This window comes from Seriola aureovittata, chromosome 24, assembly GCF_021018895.1.
Source record: "Seriola aureovittata isolate HTS-2021-v1 ecotype China chromosome 24, ASM2101889v1, whole genome shotgun sequence".
In the NCBI taxonomy this organism is placed as follows: domain Eukaryota; kingdom Metazoa; phylum Chordata; class Actinopteri; order Carangiformes; family Carangidae; genus Seriola; species Seriola aureovittata.
The window spans coordinates 10,351,416-10,371,726 of record NC_079387.1 but is presented as its reverse complement, the minus strand read 5'-3'; the positions used below and the strand labels follow the sequence as shown (position 1 = coordinate 10,371,726).

The window sequence follows — 20,311 nt, the reverse complement described above, 5'->3', positions numbered from 1 at the left end:
ACAGAGATACTTTTCGGTGTTGGTCAACCGCATCTTAACTAGAACTGAAGTGTCCCTGGTTCTGGATTTGACTTGACGTGGTCCTAATTACAACCCTGACATAACAGCAGGCTCTCTGCCAGGCTGTCCACTTAAAGCTGGGTGATTGGCTGGGTTGGAGAAGATCAGTGAGGACAGACGGAGGAAGTCCGCCGGAGTCGCCCGGGCTTGTTCTTTTGAGCATGGTGTTCTGGGATCAGTGTGAAATCTCCGTCCGACTCGGTGCTCCAACTGTGCAGGCAGGAAGCCTTTTCCACCGCAGCTAGGAGCCCTGACCGGCTGTTTTCCTTTCCATGGTTAATTATAGCAGTGTCAGTGGAGAGGAGGTTGAACAGGGCATGGAGGTAGGTAGAGAGCGGGATGGAGAATGTGAGAGACATAGTTTGATGAGGAGAGAGAGAGGAAAATAAGATTGTGTATTGTTCAGTGTGAGTTGACTGTCTGATCTTCACCTGTGAATACTCTAATAATAAGTGTCACCTTGGCTAATGATAGCTTAAAGACATATCAGCTGACATAAAACGCAAAGGCAGCATGATTGTGACACTCTGCAGCAGAAATAGCTGTTTCGAGCACACCATGTCTTCATCACAGTTCTGCTGACAATGCACCACAGCCAGAGAGCAGCTCCTCTGCCTCAGGTAGGCTGTGCAGACACATGCACGTACAGATGAAACACTAACCCTGCTCACTGCTAGCTTCTTCTTCTTGAGGTGTGTAGTGACCACGGTGCATGTAGCTGTGAGGTGCACAGAGGGGGCTGCGTGAAGCCCCTCACACAGGATGGTGTTTGACTCCCTGCGACCTGAGGCTTGTCTTAGGTAACAGAGCCACAGAGCTCGCAGGCTCAGCAGAGCAGAACTGTGCATGGCACAGCATCGGTGATGTCAGAGCGCTAATCTCTCTGGGGGGATTGGCGGATGGACGCTTGTCAGAAACATTTGATGCAACCCTGGATGAAAGCCGTTGGAGGCAGAGGGAGAGACAGAGGCTGAGGCAGAGCTGGAGCTGTGCTGAGCTCCCTGCTTTTTGTTTTTATGTTGTGTTCGCGGTGCGCTCGGAATGAGGTTGCTGGCATATTCCAGCATGGGAAGAGCGGCTGAGGAGAGTGGCTGAGGAGGGGAGAGGGTTTGACGAACAGCTAAGCTGACTCTGTCTTTGTCTGCTATTCTCTCTGACTCTTCACACACAATCCCAGACACACACTCTGAATTCAGACTGGGGCTCCGGCCCTGAGCCTTAGCCTCTCGTCTTACCACTGCCGCAAGCGCAAGGGGAGTTAGCGGGCGTCCTGCCCCATCCTTAAGGAGACACACCATGCTTTCAGTGGACCACAATACAGGATTTATTTATCAGGTAGGTTAATGAACTTTGCACTCGGAAGTATTCAGTCTGTTCTTTGACTTTATTTGCAATTAACACAGTGATTAATGAGCCACTGCTGAGTTTTGTTGTTTGTAGCATCGTGCAAAAAGATGCATTTGCTTCAGGTCAGGTTTCAGCCTGATTTAGATGCACTATTAATGTGTTACTGAGGTCAAACAGGAGCTGTCACCTGGAAGAAGCTTTCATATGATCCTCTCCATGTTACTGTGTTAGTAACTGTATAATGTGAATGCATGTATAGTCAATAGGCTGCGGGATGCTTGCCTCCTGCTGCAGGGAGGGCCAGTTGTGCTGATATGCATGCGAAAGGTCCCGCGGAGGTTGGCTGACAGATGGGACTGTCATTCTGGGGCGAGAGAGGAGCTTATACCCGCTGCACTGACCCTGGCGATCTCTCAGGGAGAACAAAAGCGAGCAACACTGGATTTGTTTGTGTTTGAGCACTTTGTCACATATATAGATTCTTGTCTAGTCTTTTCCTTTTTTTTTGTGCTTTCTACTTTAAAAACAAAGCAGCGTTTTAAAAAACCGTGACCTCCCCTCTCGGGTTTTGGACGGGCGGGATTCTTCCCTCCATGTGTCGGACAAGGTTAGAGAGAAGTGAAGATGTAGAGATGTTCCCGGTGTGGCACAGTCTTCTCTGTGATGCTGCCGATGTGCTGCAATCGCCACGGTAACCATGGCCCATCTGTGGGGATGAAAACAGAAGCGGTCAGCCTATCACAGTGCTTGTACAGCTCTGATAATCCATCTCCACGCTATAGGATCACTCTCATGTCCACTAAAGCAGATAAAGACAATGAATAAATACATTTACATTAAAAACCCAGTCTCGTGGATTTTGCACGAAACGCCAGCTGTTGACATTTTCTCTGGGCGGACTGTGGAGAATGAGACTTACAGCACTTCCACTCATATACTCCAGCATGATTTTTAGTGCACCCCTCCTGGCCTACATCTCAATGTATAGCAATGTAAACATTCATCATCCCCGCTGTTGTGAAAGCCTCAGGAGAGATCCCTGAAGAACGTAAGAATGAGGTCACCTCTCCGCTTCCCAGAGAGAGATGTGATGATGTACGCCGATTCCTGGAAATGAGCTGGTGAGAATCAATAGGTCTGTGATTTATCCTGGCCAAGAAAATGGAATATAACCTCTGGTGTTGGCAGTCGTAGACATCCTCTCTGTTGTTGCGCGACCGGTTACACATGAAAGAAAAACATCGCTGGAAAGTGTAGTGTTGCATTTGCTGACGTTCTTATGTCTTTTGTTTTCATTCCCATGCATTTTGGTTTTGCAGAACTGATCCTCAATCCACACTGGAAGCCAAAGCACTGGTTTGAAAGCAGTTTTCAAAACAAAAGCTGCCATACCCATATGAAGAAATATAATAAACACGTGGCGCCTTAGCTGCTGAATTCCTCCAGAACGACATAGAAATAAAAAGTGAACCGATATAAAGAGCAACCTTATCACCCTTTGTCCCCTTCGCTAATTCAGATAAAGCATTTGAACTTACAACTCCACACCATCTCTCTTTTTCACCAGATGAAACTGAAAGCAATGACACTGAGCCCTGTGAACTGCTAGATTGATGTTAGCTTAGCGTGGCTAACAGCGGCAGCAGAGGTGGAGATGTGACGAGGAGTAGAGGTATAGTAAATCTGTCTCTGTCGGATGATGATGATGGATGATGACGTGTCATTGCCTCATCATTTGGGGACGTATAGCGTCTCAGTATGTTGGAAATATTTCACTGATTTTTTGAAAAATAAAAATAACTCTTGTACTGAAGAGCGGCTTTGAACAATGTGGCTGAGTGGCGTTCACCTCCACCTCTACTATCACACAGAGGTCAGCGTGGCGAGGTGTGGAGGACCTTTAGAGGTGTAACCGTGAGATATGGCGGCAACGTTCTTGTCGGGGCGGGTACTTTTCCTTTTTGGAGCAGGATGTTCAGACAGAACACATTTCAGGTCACTTTCACTGTTGTCTGGGTTTATTTTTGGACTGTATCAGTTGAAATGCACATCAGGATGCTGTGTGCAGAATCACGCTGAAGGTACAGCTGGAGTTTGTGTCCAATGAGATGATTCGAAGCGTATCCCGTCGCTACAGTCGGTAGGATTATCGTTCAGTAGGTGACAGGCCGGTCCATTGTTCTACTGGGTTGCTTTCCCACGATGTTGGTGGTTACCCAGCTGTCACCAGATGCGTGTTTACAAAAGCTGAGGTAAGGGTTGGTTCTCTCTGGTGATCCTGAGGACACAGTGGCTTTGTTGGTCCCTGTGTGGTGCAATCACTCAATCCTCCGCAGGCTCTGTTAAACAATGTCGGACATGAAACTCATCAGGAAGAGTGGTCGGGACACGGACCACACGTGTAGCAGCCTGAGGCGTGGAATCAGGTGGCAGGGAAATTGGTTTAAAGTGTTTCCTCCGTCATAACGCATTAACAACGCAGCAGCGGGTAGTTACAATCTGAAATTCACTGTTTACATGTTGTTGGCTTGTTCGTTATCTATCTTGCCCACCACTGTTCCTGTGCTCAGAATTCATCTGGGTGACCCTGTAAATAATGAAAATGCACTTACCGTACATCTGGCTTGGGGAGGTCGACCGCCACAAATAATACATCAACCTGTGGGACTGTCGACTCTAGATCCAGCGCTACCCAGGGTTCACGGCTGTTCTTCGGAGTGGAGCACTGGTGGTAATCCTCTGGGGGATTTTGGTATTCTGGAGATTTTTTGTCACTTGATGTAAAGTATTCTGTGGCTGCCGGGGTCAAGGTGGCAGAATTAGGTGCGACAGATTCAGATTTTCAAACTTGTGACCTCACATGAAAACATTTACCTGACCTCACAACTTATAACATATATAACATATATAACATATATGCAGTGGCACTAGATTTGTTTAGAAAAGAAAAAGTGACTTTAAAGGCCCTGAAAACTTATTTCTCAGTGATTTTCTACTGGGAGTGATGGGCGTCTATATGAAGACATTGTTTTATGCCAGAGTTTTGGTTGTTTGTATTAGTTACTTTGGCTTGGACAGAGTCACTGTGAAGCTCAGCGGTGGGTGTGGTCTGACCATACACCTCTGTGACGTCACCCATAGTTTTCTGAGGAGTGGTTTTGAAGCTCAGAGCGAGCTGCTCCGCCCTCACCATCTTTGCAGTGCCAGTGTGGATACTTCACTAATTAAATCTATATCTGCAGGGGCCTGAATACTTCCTTAAAAAACCACTGTAACCGACAACCACCATGTGTAAACCCTTGCGCAGGATATTGATCTGAAGCTCTGCTGTCTACATCTACAGCCTGTGCACTGAATAAAAATGTGATGAAGCTCAATGTCAAGCCTTTTCTCATGAAGGTCGTGATGCTCTACTTACCATGGCTGCACCAATGCCTGCACTGTGCTCACGTACGCGAACACACACACACACACACACACACACATGCACACTTGGCACTGTACGACATTAGGAAAACCTAACATCCTCGGTTCATGAGAGGCCTGAAGCCTTTTGCCCTCTTCCCCTCGTGTGTTGCTCATTCATGCACACTGCTCCCCCCCATCACGCCACTGCACGCAAAGGAACTGTGTGTACAGTACATGTGCGGCGTGCGTCGTATGGACCTGTACATGCTATCTGCTGCAGTAGGAATACCGCATGTCCGCGCAGAAACGAATCCATAAGGAAGATTCAAGTTCATGTTATATATGAGTGTCTATTCATCATGCCTGGTCACATGTCTGCCCCTCCTCCACCTCGCTCCCATCCTGACTCCCCTGGAGTCTTGGTCACATGCTCCCTGCTCCCATTCCCCCTGAAGCCTTCCTCACCAACCAGAGGACCAACCGAGAAACGGCTGATTTAATTCTCTACGCCGCGCCGAGTCCCTCCATCACTGATCCCATGGTCAGAGACAAGGTTTTATCCCGCCGTAAAGGCTGGCAGATTAATCTCAACCCAGATTGGTGAGCTGGGATGCGGCTCTCTGGGCTGGTCTGGGGTCAGCAGCGTGAGGTAGAGAAACCAGTGTCTATAAATAGAAGCAGGAACCTGCAGGCAGGAGATTCTGGCTCATCTGTGATGCAGAGCGGGGTAAAGCCTTGGTTGGGACAAAACAGAGACGGGCATAGCATCAGAAATATCAGTCATTATTTCAGATAAACTGCTGTTACTGGGAAGAGAGTGAAAGAAATGAAGCCAGTTGGAAAAAGGATTTTTTTTTTGCCCAATTCATTGTTTTACGTTTCGATTCAGTCAAACTGCTGCAAACTGTATCAGTGAAAAGCAGAATACAACATGCACATGGCAGATAAACAGTTTTCCTGTGTATTCTTGCAGGATTATTTCTTTAGCAAAATAAAATTCACTTGAAAACTAATGACATGCATATGAAATATAGTATCGCTCATTAATATATTTATAGAAATATAGCAAATACTAGTAAACTGCAGTACACACCTTCCACATGTCGTCAATAGAGACCTAGCTTTTTGTAAGTTTTGCTATTGCTACATAGCCGTTAGCATTAGCAGCTGTTTACTTAACAGTCTAGTAGAAGCGTCAAACAGCCAATGTTGTTGTTGTTGTTGTTTTTTTCCTTACCTGAAAAAGGTCCAGATTTCTCAGCCCTGAGTAGCAAGTGCAGTGTTTGAGAAACTGTTTACAGAGATTTTAGTGAGTAAATCAAATGCAAACTGTTAAACCTCAGCAGAGGAACGGTGATGGGAACATGAATGGGAGAGTCCAGGTGTGCTGATGCCTTCTGTGGCTGTCTGTGATGACTCATATGACATATGATGAGTGGTAAATACAGTGGTTGTGTTGAATGTTGTCCAGTGGCAGCAGCACGAGCTTTCAGAACGTCACTATAATCCAGCGACTCGAGCTCAGTGCTCTTATGAAATGCATTTATTTAGTCTTTCAAATGATAGGAGAAAGCGTGGAGGTCAACAGCAGACGGCAACCTGGATAAGGCCTGGTTTTAATAGAGGTGTACAGCCTGGGCTTTGCAGAGCAACAGCAGAGTTTTCTCAGTTGAAGAAAATAATTTACTCCTCTTTGTGTGCAGTGGCCATTACAGATAAGGATGAACATGTTCTGGTTTCAGGCTTCTGCATTCAATCACTGGCGGTGATAAACAAGTCAGACTTTATTTCAGCATGTTGATTTCCTGATCGCACCTGCAAACCAAATCCAAACCCAATTACAGACTGACAGAGCAACACCACCGTCAACCACGTCATAATATATATATATATATAAAATATATAATATGTTGTAAACTCTCCTTCCTGTTTGTAAATGAAAAACTCGTCGGTTTTTATCTTGTTTCTCTGGTGCTGCGTCACCGAGCACCTGTGGCTTCAAAGAGGATCTGTTAATGACATTCAGTTGTAATCAGTCTGCATCAATGATGAACTGGATGTTTTGGCACCCGGTAACTAGAACCCACACGTCCTCTATATTTTTCTGTTATGCTAAAAACAACAAACGGGCAACAAAGCCAATTAAAACATATTTGTAGTAGCAGAACCTAAAGACTCTGAAACAAGCTGCTGACTGACTGAAGAACCTGGAGAATAAAACACTTGTAGAAATATGAGACAAAGCCGATAGAAATTATGAATTAAATCAACAAAAGGAGCCATTGTTGTTGTTTTAGGCGGTGGTGAAGTTTGTTTGTGGTAAACGCAGCAAACATTTAAAACTATATGAATCTTTCTTTATTTCTAAACCTTCAAACATGGACTTCAGATCAGGTGAAGGTGAAGGTGAAGGTGATCGTCGCCATCAGTCTACACAATAATAACTGTAATAGAGGAACATTACATATAAAATGAGTCTCAGGTTGATAAGCCTGTTACCCTGAGGCATGATGGGAAGCTTTCCACATCATGATTTCAGTGTATAAGTGAGTCTGTCTGGCGATGTAGAGATGTACCTGACGGATACCTGTTACACGTTTCACGCAGTCTTAGTTTGACGCCTTGCTACAGAGGTTTTTTTTTAAATCCTCATGCTCCTGCCATCTGGTTGTCCTGACGCTGGAGCTTTGAACTGCGTACCAACTGAATTTAGATGCGTGTAGTTCTCATGGGCTGTCGACAGGGAGACTCCCCGGGGAGTTTCCCCGGGGACCTGCAGGGCCGACCGGCAGCGCCAGCCCCGGAGTCACCCCCCTGCTCCTCTCCCAGGCTCCTGTCACTCCCATCAGGCGAAAGAGAAGACAAGAGATGTATTAGTTATTAGGCTTGAGTCTGCTCTTTCTCTTCGCTCGCACCCTTCGTCTTGAGCGCGATAGATCGAGTGCAGTGGTCAGTCTCTCTGTGGAGGGTTGGAACTGGGTCGCAGAAGCACTTGGCGATGGCGAAATTAACACATACACAAAATGTCAAAAAAGTCTTCCAGATTACCATCAACCATCTGCCAGGGGGAAATCCAGGGAAGTCTGTCTGCAGGGACTTGGTAATGAATCCTTAACTGAGCCTGTGTGTGCGTGTCTGTCCGAGATAGTGTACTTTCTCTTAATGTCCCTTGTATACAGTAAGCCCACCATGTCAGCCCTCAGCATCTGCCCACATTCAAACACTGGCTCGTCTCTCACATGTTTGTCCATGTGTGTGTGTGTGTGTGTGTGTGTGTCGTACCACCAGTTGCTTAATGACTGGGGATCAGAGATTGGTGGCCACTGTTAGCCATCTTCAGCTTGAGCACACCACACGCCACTTATGACTTTTCATCATTAAATGCAGTTATTTATTCAGATTTATTCAGTGATTTTTGGTTTTTCAGTGACATTTGGAAAACTCTCCGTCTTAAAGCTGTGTCACACCGGACACAGCTCCCATCTAGGTGCTCCAAAAAACACCAGAAGAAGAACTGTGCATTGGTTTTACGGCACCCGTCTGTGTGTCAGTTCAGATATCAACGGGAAAAAAATCTCCTTTTTAAAGTCAGAGATTCACTTTAATTTCCAAGCTGTCGTTCTGGTCAGGACTTAAATCAAAGGAGTAGGTCATCATGGCGGTAATTATCACTGGGGTGGCGGTGAAAAATGACCAACAGCTCTGAATCCCTGACCAGTGCAGGCGATGTTGAAATCACTTCCTCTTCCCTGCAGACATAAATCCAGCGCAGGCTTTAAACTACCTTTAGTCACATAACAGATGTAGTCGATGCAGCCGCAGTATTAACCTTGTGCTCCTCATTACACAGTCCCCTACTGTTCCTATTAGGAGCATTATCACTCGTAAACACGAGTAGTCTATCTCCTGACGTTCCACTGTGGAGGAGCATGTGTGGGCAAATAGAGCACCGAAAACATGGCGGACATTTCCCTCCTGTACCTGCCAGCTTCTGCAGACACCGGAAAAAGGTCTTTCTCTGGTGTCTCAGTATCGTGTTATTCAACTGTTCGGCCTCGGCCCTTATAGGACCACCGTGCAGGATTTAGTGGCATCTAGTGGTGAGGATACAGATTGCGATTTTTGACCCTTTTGGGCTACTGTAGGAACATGGAGGTTTAACATGGCAGGCGTGGTTGATTGATTCTTAGTTCCCCCTTAAATTCTACACAGTCGTCCTTTAATTTAATGAATTCAGGCCCTTAATTTTACATTGTTATGTTTGTATTATTGGGACAGTTAAATAACTTGTTGTCAATAATGCTCAATAATTACACGATACATTCAGGCGCCTAAAACATAAAATAAAACTTAAACAAACGTCAGTGATAAAATCCAATCATCTGAGCTCAGTATGTGTCTTTATAGTAAGTGAAGGGATGTTGTTCCTCTGCTGTAATGTCAGTGCACCAGACATCTCATGCTGTTTGGATTAACACAGCTGGACACTTTTTTTTTTTTTTTTTCATCAGTTTTTATCAGAAAATTGTTGCCACCATTTTGGCCGACTGTGCTGCATAACACTTTGATGCACTATTTATGTTTTTCAATCACATTAAGCGCAGTGAAGGACATCGCAGTCAGATTACACAGATACAAACAGGGCGATATGGGGTTTTAATGTGCTTCTACAACTCACTTTTCTTAATCTCGCACTCGATAACGTGCAGATAATGTGCAGTAGATTATAGATTAATGTCGGTTAATTATATTTTTTATCAATAAATTGAATCTGCAAAGTAAGTGTAGTAAAAATTTATAACAATAATAAAAGATGAATAAAAATAGCAGCATGGAACGTTAATAACTTGTGTTGCTAAGAACAAGGTGAAATTTAATTGCTGCTGCAATATTAATGAGCTAATGCAGGACAGGTGCACAGTCAGAGACCCTCAGCTAATTCACAGAGGACGTCTGGAGGGCAGACTAACTAAAAGATAAACACTACACACACACACACACACACACACACACACACACACACACACACATGAAGTGAGGAGAGAGTTAGATGCAGTCGAGGAGGGGTGGGGGGGTGATGGTGCAGACATCACCATGACGACTTTGTCCGCTGCCCGGAGGTATTGGCGTGCAGCTCCCTGGGCCGAGGTTGTGAGTTTGATAAGAGCGTCCGCAGGAAGTCGTCCCTCCTACCAGACCTGAAACTGTCAATATCACTGTTCACTGGCTTCAGTGATCATTACTGGATACATGCTGCTTCTTATTTATTTATCTTTCTATTTATTTATATGTTTTAATCTGTTTTATGTCACTTTACTCTATGATTACATTTCCTTCTAATATGCTGCTTTTATTTCTGGTTATTTATTCTATTTCTACTTTTATTTCTTTATTTTATCTTATTTGATTTTTAATATCCGACCTTTTTATTTCTGGTTTTACTCACTTTAGTACATCTAGTGTTTTATTTTCTTTATCTCAGTCTTCAGTGTTTCCTCACTTCCTGTTATTATTGTCTTATTTTTATTGTTTTTATTTATTACATTTATTGTTCTGTGTGTAAATGGTTGTGTGTGTGCGTGTGTTGTGGTTTTGTTTTTTTTTTAATTGCTTTTCTTTTGAAAGCGTTATACAAATAAAGTCTGATTGATTTATTGATTGATTCGGTGACACACATATTGTTAATTAGTGTTGATTGTTGTGAGAGCTGCTATGGCTTCAGGGCCATAACAATAACGAGCCTGTGCTTTCATTAAATATTAAAAAAGCAGCATCAGCATTCAAACCTGTTTCTTTCCATATGAACGTCCAGTATGACGTAATCATGGCGGCGCTCTTTGTTCCCCGCATACACATCCAGCACGTGCGGCTGCTCCGGGTCCCTCAGACCGTGACGTCTTCCTGTCAGTGACGTGGGTGACGGAGCGTCGACGTGTTTTAAGGCTTATACGCACAATGAGGCGTTCTGGTTAAAACCGTGACTCAAAACCTGAGTAATCTGAGAGTGGCCTTTTTGTTTTTGTTTTTGTTTTTGTTTTTGTTTTTGTTTTTGTTTTTGTTTTTGTTTTTGTTTTTGTTCTTTCAAAACGCGATATTCTGCCTTTTTTTGTTGCCATGGCGACAGTCAGTGGAAGTTAGCCTTACAAATGCTGAGTTTCTCTATGTGTGTGTGTGTGTGTATTTTATTTCAGGACATATCCTCCCACTTGGCGGGGGAGGGGGGGGGGGGGGGTGGTGGTGGGGGGGGGGGCTGTTACTCTTATGTAACTCGTAGCATCTAGATGAAATATGGATTTTGCTCCAGTGAGGACAGGAAGTTTTCTTGGACAGACGTGTGCTGTGAAACCTGTGTATCAGATCAACACATTAACACTGATTAACTGTTGATGATGTAACAGAAATGATTTGATTATTCAGTCAGGGGAAAGATTTCTTTTAAAGGATGGTTAAAAAGAAACAAACAAAAATGCAATGCAGAATGTGAATTATTAATTATTTTGATTTGTTTTGTTTCTTATTCATTTATTTTTTCCTTATTTGGGTTTTCAGGCCTGATTGATGTTGTAATGTGTTTGTGTTTGTGTTCATATTTCGGTTTGTTTAGTGTGACTTAGTGTGAAGTTTGATCTGAGTTTATTGTTTTGTCTTATGGTTATTTACGTCATGTTTTTGTTCAATGAAAAATAATATTACAAGAATAAAGAGTTATTAAGAGTAAGAGTAAGTATAAGAGTATTATAAAAAGTTATAATATTTTGAGAAAAAAGTTGTAATATATCAAGAATAAAGTCTTAATATTACAAGATTAAAAAAATAATATTTTGAAATAAAAATATAATTTTTTAGGAATATTATAACATTGTTATTATTAGTGAAACCTGTGCTAAAGCAGAACTTCAGAGGATGCTCCACGTTCCTCAGTTTAAAGCTTCTGATATTTCCCCTCTAAAACAACACAGAACCTACAATTACAACTTTATTCTCGTAATATTATGACTTTATTCTCTATTTTTAATCCCTAACACTCCGTCACAGTCTGTTTCTACATGTATGTGAGTGAATCTATATGAGAATATTGTTAAAAAATGTGGCTGTATGCAAATTGTAGCACACTTTGTGTTTTACCTGCTGAGTAACAACCTCTGTGTGTGTGTGTGTGTGTGTGTGTGTGTGTGTGTGTGTGTGTGTGTGTGTGTGTGTGTGTGTGTGTGTGTGTGTGTCTCCTGTAGAGAACTGATGAGGAGGCAGTGGTTGACCGCGGGGGCACACGCTCCATGCTCAACACCAACTTTGAGAAGGAAGAGCTAGAAGGTAAAACCCATAAATTAACATTGCAGTTCATATTTCCACGATGAAGAAAAGGCACACACTGATATAATACTGCACTTCCACGGACTTAGGGAACTTTCAGGTGATGCCTACATTTCCCATAATGCAGCTCAACAGCATTTCAATTAAAGTAATAGTTGTGTTTGACATCAGAAAACACATCTCTCCAGCCACACAAAAAATAACAAATGAATATTAGTTTTTGATGTGAGTCGTGCAGCGTCACAGAGCGAAGGCTTTTATTCTCTGCTCATGTGTTTTCATCAGCGTAGAGGAGACAGAGATGACGATGTCTGTATCAACAGTCTTCCTGGGCAAAACCACAATCCCTTGAAGGTTTCAGTGAATACCAAAATGCACAGAAAAGTAGAGAGAGGTAGAAGTAGAATATAAAGCAGTGAGGTTGGTTGCCTGCATGCAGCCTGAAAGCCAAGACCCAGGGCCAAAGATCCAGTGGACAGTCAGAAGACAATATACGATGTATAAACCTTGTAATGTGGGTTTATTAGGAGGAACTTTACTTCAGTAAAGGAAGTGTCGTGTGGCAAAAAGGAGAAAAGTGGAAAAAACTAAATGTAAAAAGAAACTCGCATGAATACAGAAAACATTAAAAATACCTTCTCACACAATACTCAGATAATATAAAGAATTGGTTCCCCCGTCAGCATCCGCTGCGTTTTTGTTGCCAGGCAACGTTCACCGCGGCAGCCGGCAAAGATGTCATTCTCTGAGTGTGACACTCTGCCGGTGAGATGCTGCTTTCATCTCAAGCACCCTCATGTCTGGATGATTGTCGGTGTAATGACTGTAGCTCTCTGTCTGGCGCCGTGGTAACGCCGACACTGCGTCAGCACCACGCAGGAAGTTTTCTCTCCCTCCGAACTATATCGTGCTTCTGCTTCCTCGTTCTCATACACATGAAAGGAAAAAGGGGAAGCATTAAATTATCTGTTTCTATTGCGCTTCCATGTGGTTTTCATTCTGTGCGATGTTATGTTAGTGGTGGCTTTAAAGAATAAGTTTACTCCAAAACCAACACTTGAATGTATCTCACTAAACAAGTACTGTTTGTGTGTAAAGAGTCTAGAGCTTCAAATGTGGGTTAATCCACCGCTGGAAATAGTCCTCGATAAATGTGCTTTTTTGTCCTGTTTGAGTAATATTTGCTAAAAAAAAAACTACAATGACCAGCTGTTAAAGGCCGTTACTGAGCTTCTGAAAAATCTGTGATCTGTTTTTAAAGATTCAGTAGGCAGAGCTCATTCACTGAGGAGAGGAGATAAGGTCTGAACGTCTCTCCATATGTCAGCCGCTCAGAACTGACTTTTCTAAATGTCCACGTAAAGCCGGACATACATGAATACACACGCTCTTACTTGAGGATAAGGAACATCAGGCCTGAGGGCGTCACACACCGCTGCGTGAATTCAAGCTTCAGACTGACTGAGAGAAAAGAGACACTATGACATCAGCAGGACTTCAGGCCCGCAGCGGGAGAGCTATTTTTGTAGAGGCCTCCGCTCACGAGTCTCGACTCATGAACTTTAAAGCTTCGCTGCTCCGTCCTTATGTTTTACCTTATTGTTCCTGTCGGCTGGAAGGGGCCTTTTATTGTGAAATTTGTGTCGTGTGCCAGTCAGTCTCTCCTCTCAGTTCAACATACATAATTTACCTGATGCTAACAGCGATCTGCTCTGGATGAGTGAATCTAAAGCAGAACGAGCTCTGACAGAGTGAGATTCGCTCCCACACCGCTAATATATTTTGACATATAGTTGGTTTTCTCATTTCGTCCTCTGAGACCTCACTTAACCTTTATCCCGGCGTCCTGCCGGCGATAGGCACCGAGTGACTCTGCCTTCTCAGCTGCTGTCATGTCGTCGCACTCTTAGGTGATTCATGTTATGTCTGTGCATTGCTTAAATTTGATTAGTGCGCTATAATGTGATTAGTCATGTCTCCAAGCAAGTGAAAACAATTGAAGGCACTCGCTTGGGATGTTATCCCCTCAGATGAAATGCAGCTGAGAAAATATACTTTCTCATAGCAGCTCTGACTATAATGAAGAGAATTACCTAATTTATTAAGGCAGAAGAAGTTTCCTAACAGCCTAGTGTCTGCAGTCTCCCAGCAGCAGCGACCTGTGCTGAGCAGATAGGGCAAGTTTGATGTTGCCCGACCCTCGTCAGGATCTTGGCAGCTGGACGTGAGATGAATCTGTTCAACCTGAAATTTGAAGAGAGCAAAACAAAAAAAAAAGATTTTGAAAAGTGAGGAGGTCACGCAGGCAGAACAATATATATTATTAACAATGAACCCTTTGCAATGTTTCATTGAGTCGTCATCAAATATCAACCAAGCTTTTTGCCCCCGACGTTACAGATCCCAAGCATGAAACTGCCCGGGGTATAGATCCATTTGGTGTCACATTATGCTGGACTCTGTGGCGCCTCATATGGTGTAATAGGCAGATAAAGAGAACATGGTGTCCAATAGTCTTGTCTGTGTCCGGCCGCTGAGCCAACGGCCGGCGGGAAGGAAGCAGTGGTCAGGCAGCTCGGCCCGCAATAAAAGAGGAGAGAGTCAACTCGGATTATCTTCACGCTCACCCTGTGGATGCACGCTCATGTGTGCACGTACATGCACACACTCACACACACACACACTCACACAGAGTAGAGGGAGATTCTTGTGCTCACATTGTACAATATCCTTTCAGAATCTCCGTCTCATTCTTTGTTCTATTCATTTAAAATGAAGAAAAACCTGATTATAAGTCGTTCAATTTCAAAATCGATTTCAATATCCTGAGAGAGAATGAAAGCTCCTTCTTCAATCAGAGGTGGAGGTGGAGGTGGAGGTGGTGTCTGGAGATGGCAGTTTAACCGTTAAGTGCTGCCTCCTAGTTCCAACCTAACTCACTAACTTGTTCCCACGTGCTGCTGGGGGTTGGTGTAGTTCATGGCCTCCTCCTGGCTCTGGGTGTTACTGTCCCATTGTCTTGAATGCGATATTTCAGGAACGCCTGGACGACATGTCTTCAAATTTTGCACAAACATTCACCCGAATTCAAGGATGAACTGATTAGATTTTGGTGGTGTAAGGTCAAAGGTTACGGTCACTGGTTTATGCTAATTATGACACAATCAGCGCAAGAGTTATCTTGAGAGTGAGTGGAGATTGTGGGGAAATAAGTGATGTAGGAACCTCTGACTTCACTTCATATCTCGTCTGTTTTCACACATTTTCTTCACTGATTAAACAAATGAGCCACAACATGTTGAGCTTTCTCTTTGAGGGTTTGTTAGACTGTGTTCCTGCATTATTTGGATGGTTTCAATGCAGTTTCTCTCACTGAAAGACTCTTGATAGCTGCGCCATATAGAGGCACTGAAATCAGCACACACCTTCTGAGACATGTTTTGGAAAGACTGTACAATATTGCATTTGTCACGATGAGTAATACATAATTGAAGCAATATGCATGAATAAAATTAGAGCTGTTTTAGTCGACTATTTTCAGCTGCTTTCTCTAAGCAATTTCTTCCAAAGGCAGATTTGAGAGGATGTTACGCTGCTTTTTTCCCTCTTGTGTTCATCGTGAGGACGGGCAACAAGAACACAGCCGGGACTGGTTTTGTTTGCAGTCGCCTACCACACGTATTCATTGTTTGCTAATACCTTTTATTACATATTTTCTCTGATGTAGCTCGTCTGTCAGCGGCAGAATTTTCTTCTTGCTCCAATTAGATTTTCTCCTTGTTTCCATTTCAGACAGATTCTTTTTCACCCTATAAGAAATTAAAGACTTAGAAGATTAACATGGAAATATAAATGGCCTAGGGTTTCTGGAGAGTTAATGTTCCACTCTGAGGATATGTGATTATTTTGGGGCTACACTTTGATGTAAGCATAAGTCACTTGATGGATGAGTCATTTTTACTCGTATGATGTTCCCAACCTTCTGTGTCATGCTGACACCCCACACATACAACAACAATACTGAATATAAGGGCCAAAGTACGAGAAAACACATTTATCAAGTGACTGACTTACAGCTTACTTGTAACGAACAATTTCAACTATTTTACTTTTAGCTCACATTTTCAATTGTTTATTTATTACTCACTGGTCTAGAGCATTATACAGGGTCTAGGTCTCATTATGTGTTCTGTAAAATGACCATAAAAACCATAAATGTCAACACTTGACCTCGGAGAAGAAGCTCTTTATTCTGTCTTATTCACTTATGAAAAGATAATCTTAAATCAGATCAAAGAGAGACAGGACAAAGTGAAAAGTCTGACTTTGTCTCCTCCGTGTTGCCTCCAGGTCATCGCACTCTCTACATCGGGGTTCACGTGCCCCTGGGCAGGAGGTCGCACCGACGTCACCGCCACCATGGACACAGACACAGGAAGAGGTCCAAGGAGAGGGACTCCACGGCTGACGACGGGCGAGAATCCCCCTCTCACAGTAGGTGTCCAGCATGGACTGGAGTTTTCCCTAATGAACATCGCTTCCTATAATTCCTATATTTCCTCTCTCCTGTTGAATGCTTCTTTTTGTCCTCCTCCTTTCCTGATCAATCCCCGTCCTCGCCGTGTCCCACCTGCTGCAGCAGACACACCAGCTCAGAGGGTGCAGTTTCTCTTGGGGACGGAGGACGGCGACGAGGAACACATCCCCCACGCCCTATTCACCGAGCTGGATGAAATCTGTCTGAGGGAGGGAGAGGACGCCGAATGGAAAGAGACAGCCAGGTACACCGCTGCAGTTGGCCACATGGGCCGGGTCTGGCCAGCTGTGGCGTCTTCGCTCTGACGCACCTGAGAGTTTGATTCTGTTTATGGCTTCACACCTTTATAATGGGGCCGTTGTTATAGATCCATGCCCATCAGAATGTGTAAATGTTAACTTTGTCATAACGTACCGCAAAAACAAATCATCTTTGGCCTAAATCGATGTGAAAAATGTCACAACTATGGGATGGAAAAATAAAAAATATGTTTTGTTTGTTTATTTTTTGTTTCCCTGCTCAGGTGGCTTAAGTTTGAGGAGGATGTGGAGGATGGCGGTGAGCGGTGGAGTAAACCATATGTAGCCACTCTGTCTCTACACAGTCTATTCGAGCTTCGCAGCTGCATCATGAACGGAACCGTGATGCTGGACATGAGGGCCAGCTCGCTGGAGGAGATTGCAGGTAAACACTCGGTGTCCATTGGTCTTGTGGAGCTCAGTGATTAAACCTAGAATATGTCTGTCTGTGCCACGTCTAACAAAAAAGATATGTGTCGTTCCTCAAAGCTCCATTCACAGACCTCTTCTCTTCAAGATTACTTGCTCAGATTATGAAAAATAACAAAATATCTTCACTGTTCTCCAGTTAATTAGCCTTGCACTTCTATAACACTGAAAAACAAGTTTTTAAATAACCACAAACTCAATGCAGCAGAAGGAGAGATGCTGTCTTTTTTATTTCACACATTCTACCTGGTCAGAACCTGGTGCCTACATTACCCACAATGCAACTAGGCCACTGACAGATCAGTCTGAGATGCTGGTGTGTGCTAGTATGCTAGCAGTAGCAAGTATAGCCTCAAACAGGGTTTGGTAAACTCAACTCTGATCCCATCTATATACAGTCTATGTTTATGTCTTTCTTTCTTTTATAGCTTTTCTCAGTGATTAATAATTTTACATCTAACTTGCCTTGTTTTTTCAACATGAATTCACAGAGTGACCATTTCAAAGCTCTGTAGTAAAATAGGCCAGATCAACAAGTCCAGCATCATGACGTGTCAGTAGAAGTCCACCCAGAAATTTGCTTGGCTGAGGATCTAAAAATGCTTCATTTGACCAGGTTTATGAAAGAATTAGGGAACTGTGCTTTAGTTTTTGAGGGCACCAAACCTTAACATGGTTTGGTGCAATTCAATCAGCAGCAGTGGGTTGTTTTTTGCTGAAATAATCAGCTTATGGTCGCTGGCTGCTACGCAGGAACACACACTGTTTGAAGAGTGATGCGGAAACCCACATCTGTGCGTTTCTGTTTTCCACTCCTCAGACATGGTTCTGGATCAGCACGAAGTGTCGGGCCCAGTGGGTCAGGATGCCAGGAGGAGGATCCGCGAGGCCCTGCTCAAACAGCACCACCACCAAAACCACAAGAAACTGGCCAACCGCATCCCCATTGTACGCTCCTTTGCCGACATAGGCAAGAAGCAGTCTGAGCCTCATTCCATGGACAAGAATGGTGAGCACTGATCACACACACACACACACACACACACCTGTCAATCTTTTTCCATTGTGATCATATATGTTGTGGTATGTAAATATATATAGTATGTTTTTATGTACAATGTTGTAATCCTTTGCATGATTTTTCCAGTGTGTCCATCTGTGACTTGCTGTTTTACTGCTGTTTGATATCTCGTTTTCTCCTGTTTGTGTCTCTCCATGTTTGTGTATGTGTTTGTTCTCGTCTGCTGTATTCTGCATGTGTGTCTTTCACTTAACCAGTAAATGGCCTCTATTATCAAACCATAAAATCTCCCAAGTGTTTGCCTGAAAAAGCACTCCCCAAGAATGCCTCACGCAAAATAGCATATTCCCGTGTGGCGTGGCCACAGTGTGTGTGTTGCATGTCGTGTCTGTCTACCGCTCCATCACCTTTGAGCTCCTCCAACACGACCGCAGACATGCCCTTTGGCGAAACTAAGATCAAACGTCTCAGTGTCCTCCAGGCAGTTGCACAAGGCTACTGTCCCATCTCACAGGACGACACAGAGCGGGACATTTTCACAGGCAACCAGGACGCCTCAGCTCATGCCAAACACTGAAAATCTAGAAATAGTAGTTATAGTATATTACTACGGAGTATTAGGGCCACATTGAGGAAAAAAAAATCTGAAATTTAGAGAATAAAGTCATAATATTAAGAGAGTAAAGTGGTAATTTTATGTTAGGTGTTGTTTTACAGGGGAAATATCAGAAGAGCTGCACCGTTATTCCTAAAAAATTATGTTTTTCTCTCTTGAAAATTTGCATTTTTAGTGTTCATAATATTACGACTATTTTTCTTTAAATATTGTGATTTTATTCTCAAAATTACGACTTTATTCTAGTAATATTTGGACTTTAATCTCGAAATTTCAGATTTCTTTTGTTTTCCTGTACGTTGCCCTAATGCTCTGTCGTAGTATATAAAGGAACACATTAAAAGAGGAGAGTATCATCGTGAGAGGTTAGAAATGGGTTATGTGCACTCCAGAAAACACTTAAAAAATGGCCTAAACTCATGCAGCTTCCTCTTTATGCAAAGCTCACCGTCTAAATGTTCTTCTAGCTCATCTATTTTTGAGACTTCAAAGCGAGGAAATGAAAAAGAAAAGTAGATGGTATTAAGTATGCAGAAGTTTTGTGTACTTTCAACATCTTAGAAAAACTTTGGCCAAGTGCTAGTCATGCAGAATCATTTATGTGTGTGGCCCAACAGGGCATGTGCAGTATACCTGCAGTACTTTCATGATAATGCTCTCCGCTTCTTGTCATTGTCAACAATGTGTTTGATGACTAAAAACCACAGGATATTTAGGAATCATATTCTAAACTCATAACAGTCATCAGTTACTAATAGTGGAAGTTACTCACTGTAAATTAACTTCATGACACGAAACATAATCTCCATTTTTTTGCCTTTGGGATTTAAAGGAATAGTTCAACATTTTGGGGAATACGATCATACACCTAGATGAAAAGATTGATACTACTCTCATGTCTGTATGCTAAATATGAAGCAGCTAACAGCACCTCTAAGGCCACATCCACACTACTACATTTTAGTTTTACTACTCTGGAGTTTTCAAGCACCTAAAACCAGGACTTTTGGAAACGTTTTAGTTTGAAAACTCCAGGGTTGTGTTGTAGTCTTTGGAAACGATGAGGCAGGCGTTGACGGTCACTGCCCGATTGGGTCTTATTGGCCTTGACTACCAGTGGTGAATACAACATAGACAATGAAATACAAGTGTTACTTAAGATAAGATAAGATGAGATAAACCTTTATTGATCCCACACCAGGGAAATTCACTTGTTACTGCAACATAGGAAAATGAGGTAGAAGGAGAAAAACAAGTATAATAATAAAATAAAGTAGAAAAAT

General features: G+C 43.1%; 1 protein-coding gene across 8 annotated transcripts in view; it reads left to right on the top strand.

Annotated features, from left to right (window-relative positions):
* LOC130165354 (sodium-driven chloride bicarbonate exchanger-like) overlaps positions 1–20,311 on the top strand; it is a 55,271-nt gene that overhangs the window by 3,677 nt on the left and 31,283 nt on the right. For 6 of the 8 annotated variants that reach the window (XM_056370565.1, XM_056370569.1, XM_056370568.1 and 3 more), the window contains exons 3-7: positions 12,045–12,126; positions 16,477–16,620; positions 16,766–16,907; positions 17,187–17,347; positions 18,212–18,400. In XM_056370565.1, the coding sequence (XP_056226540.1) occupies positions 12,045–12,126; positions 16,477–16,620; positions 16,766–16,907; positions 17,187–17,347; positions 18,212–18,400 (718 nt within the window). Of the gene's footprint in view, positions 1–747; positions 1,396–12,044; positions 12,127–16,476; positions 16,621–16,765; positions 16,908–17,186; positions 17,348–18,211; positions 18,401–20,311 lie in introns of those variants that run through there. The other 2 variants (XM_056370571.1, XM_056370570.1) reach the window with 2 other exon arrangements.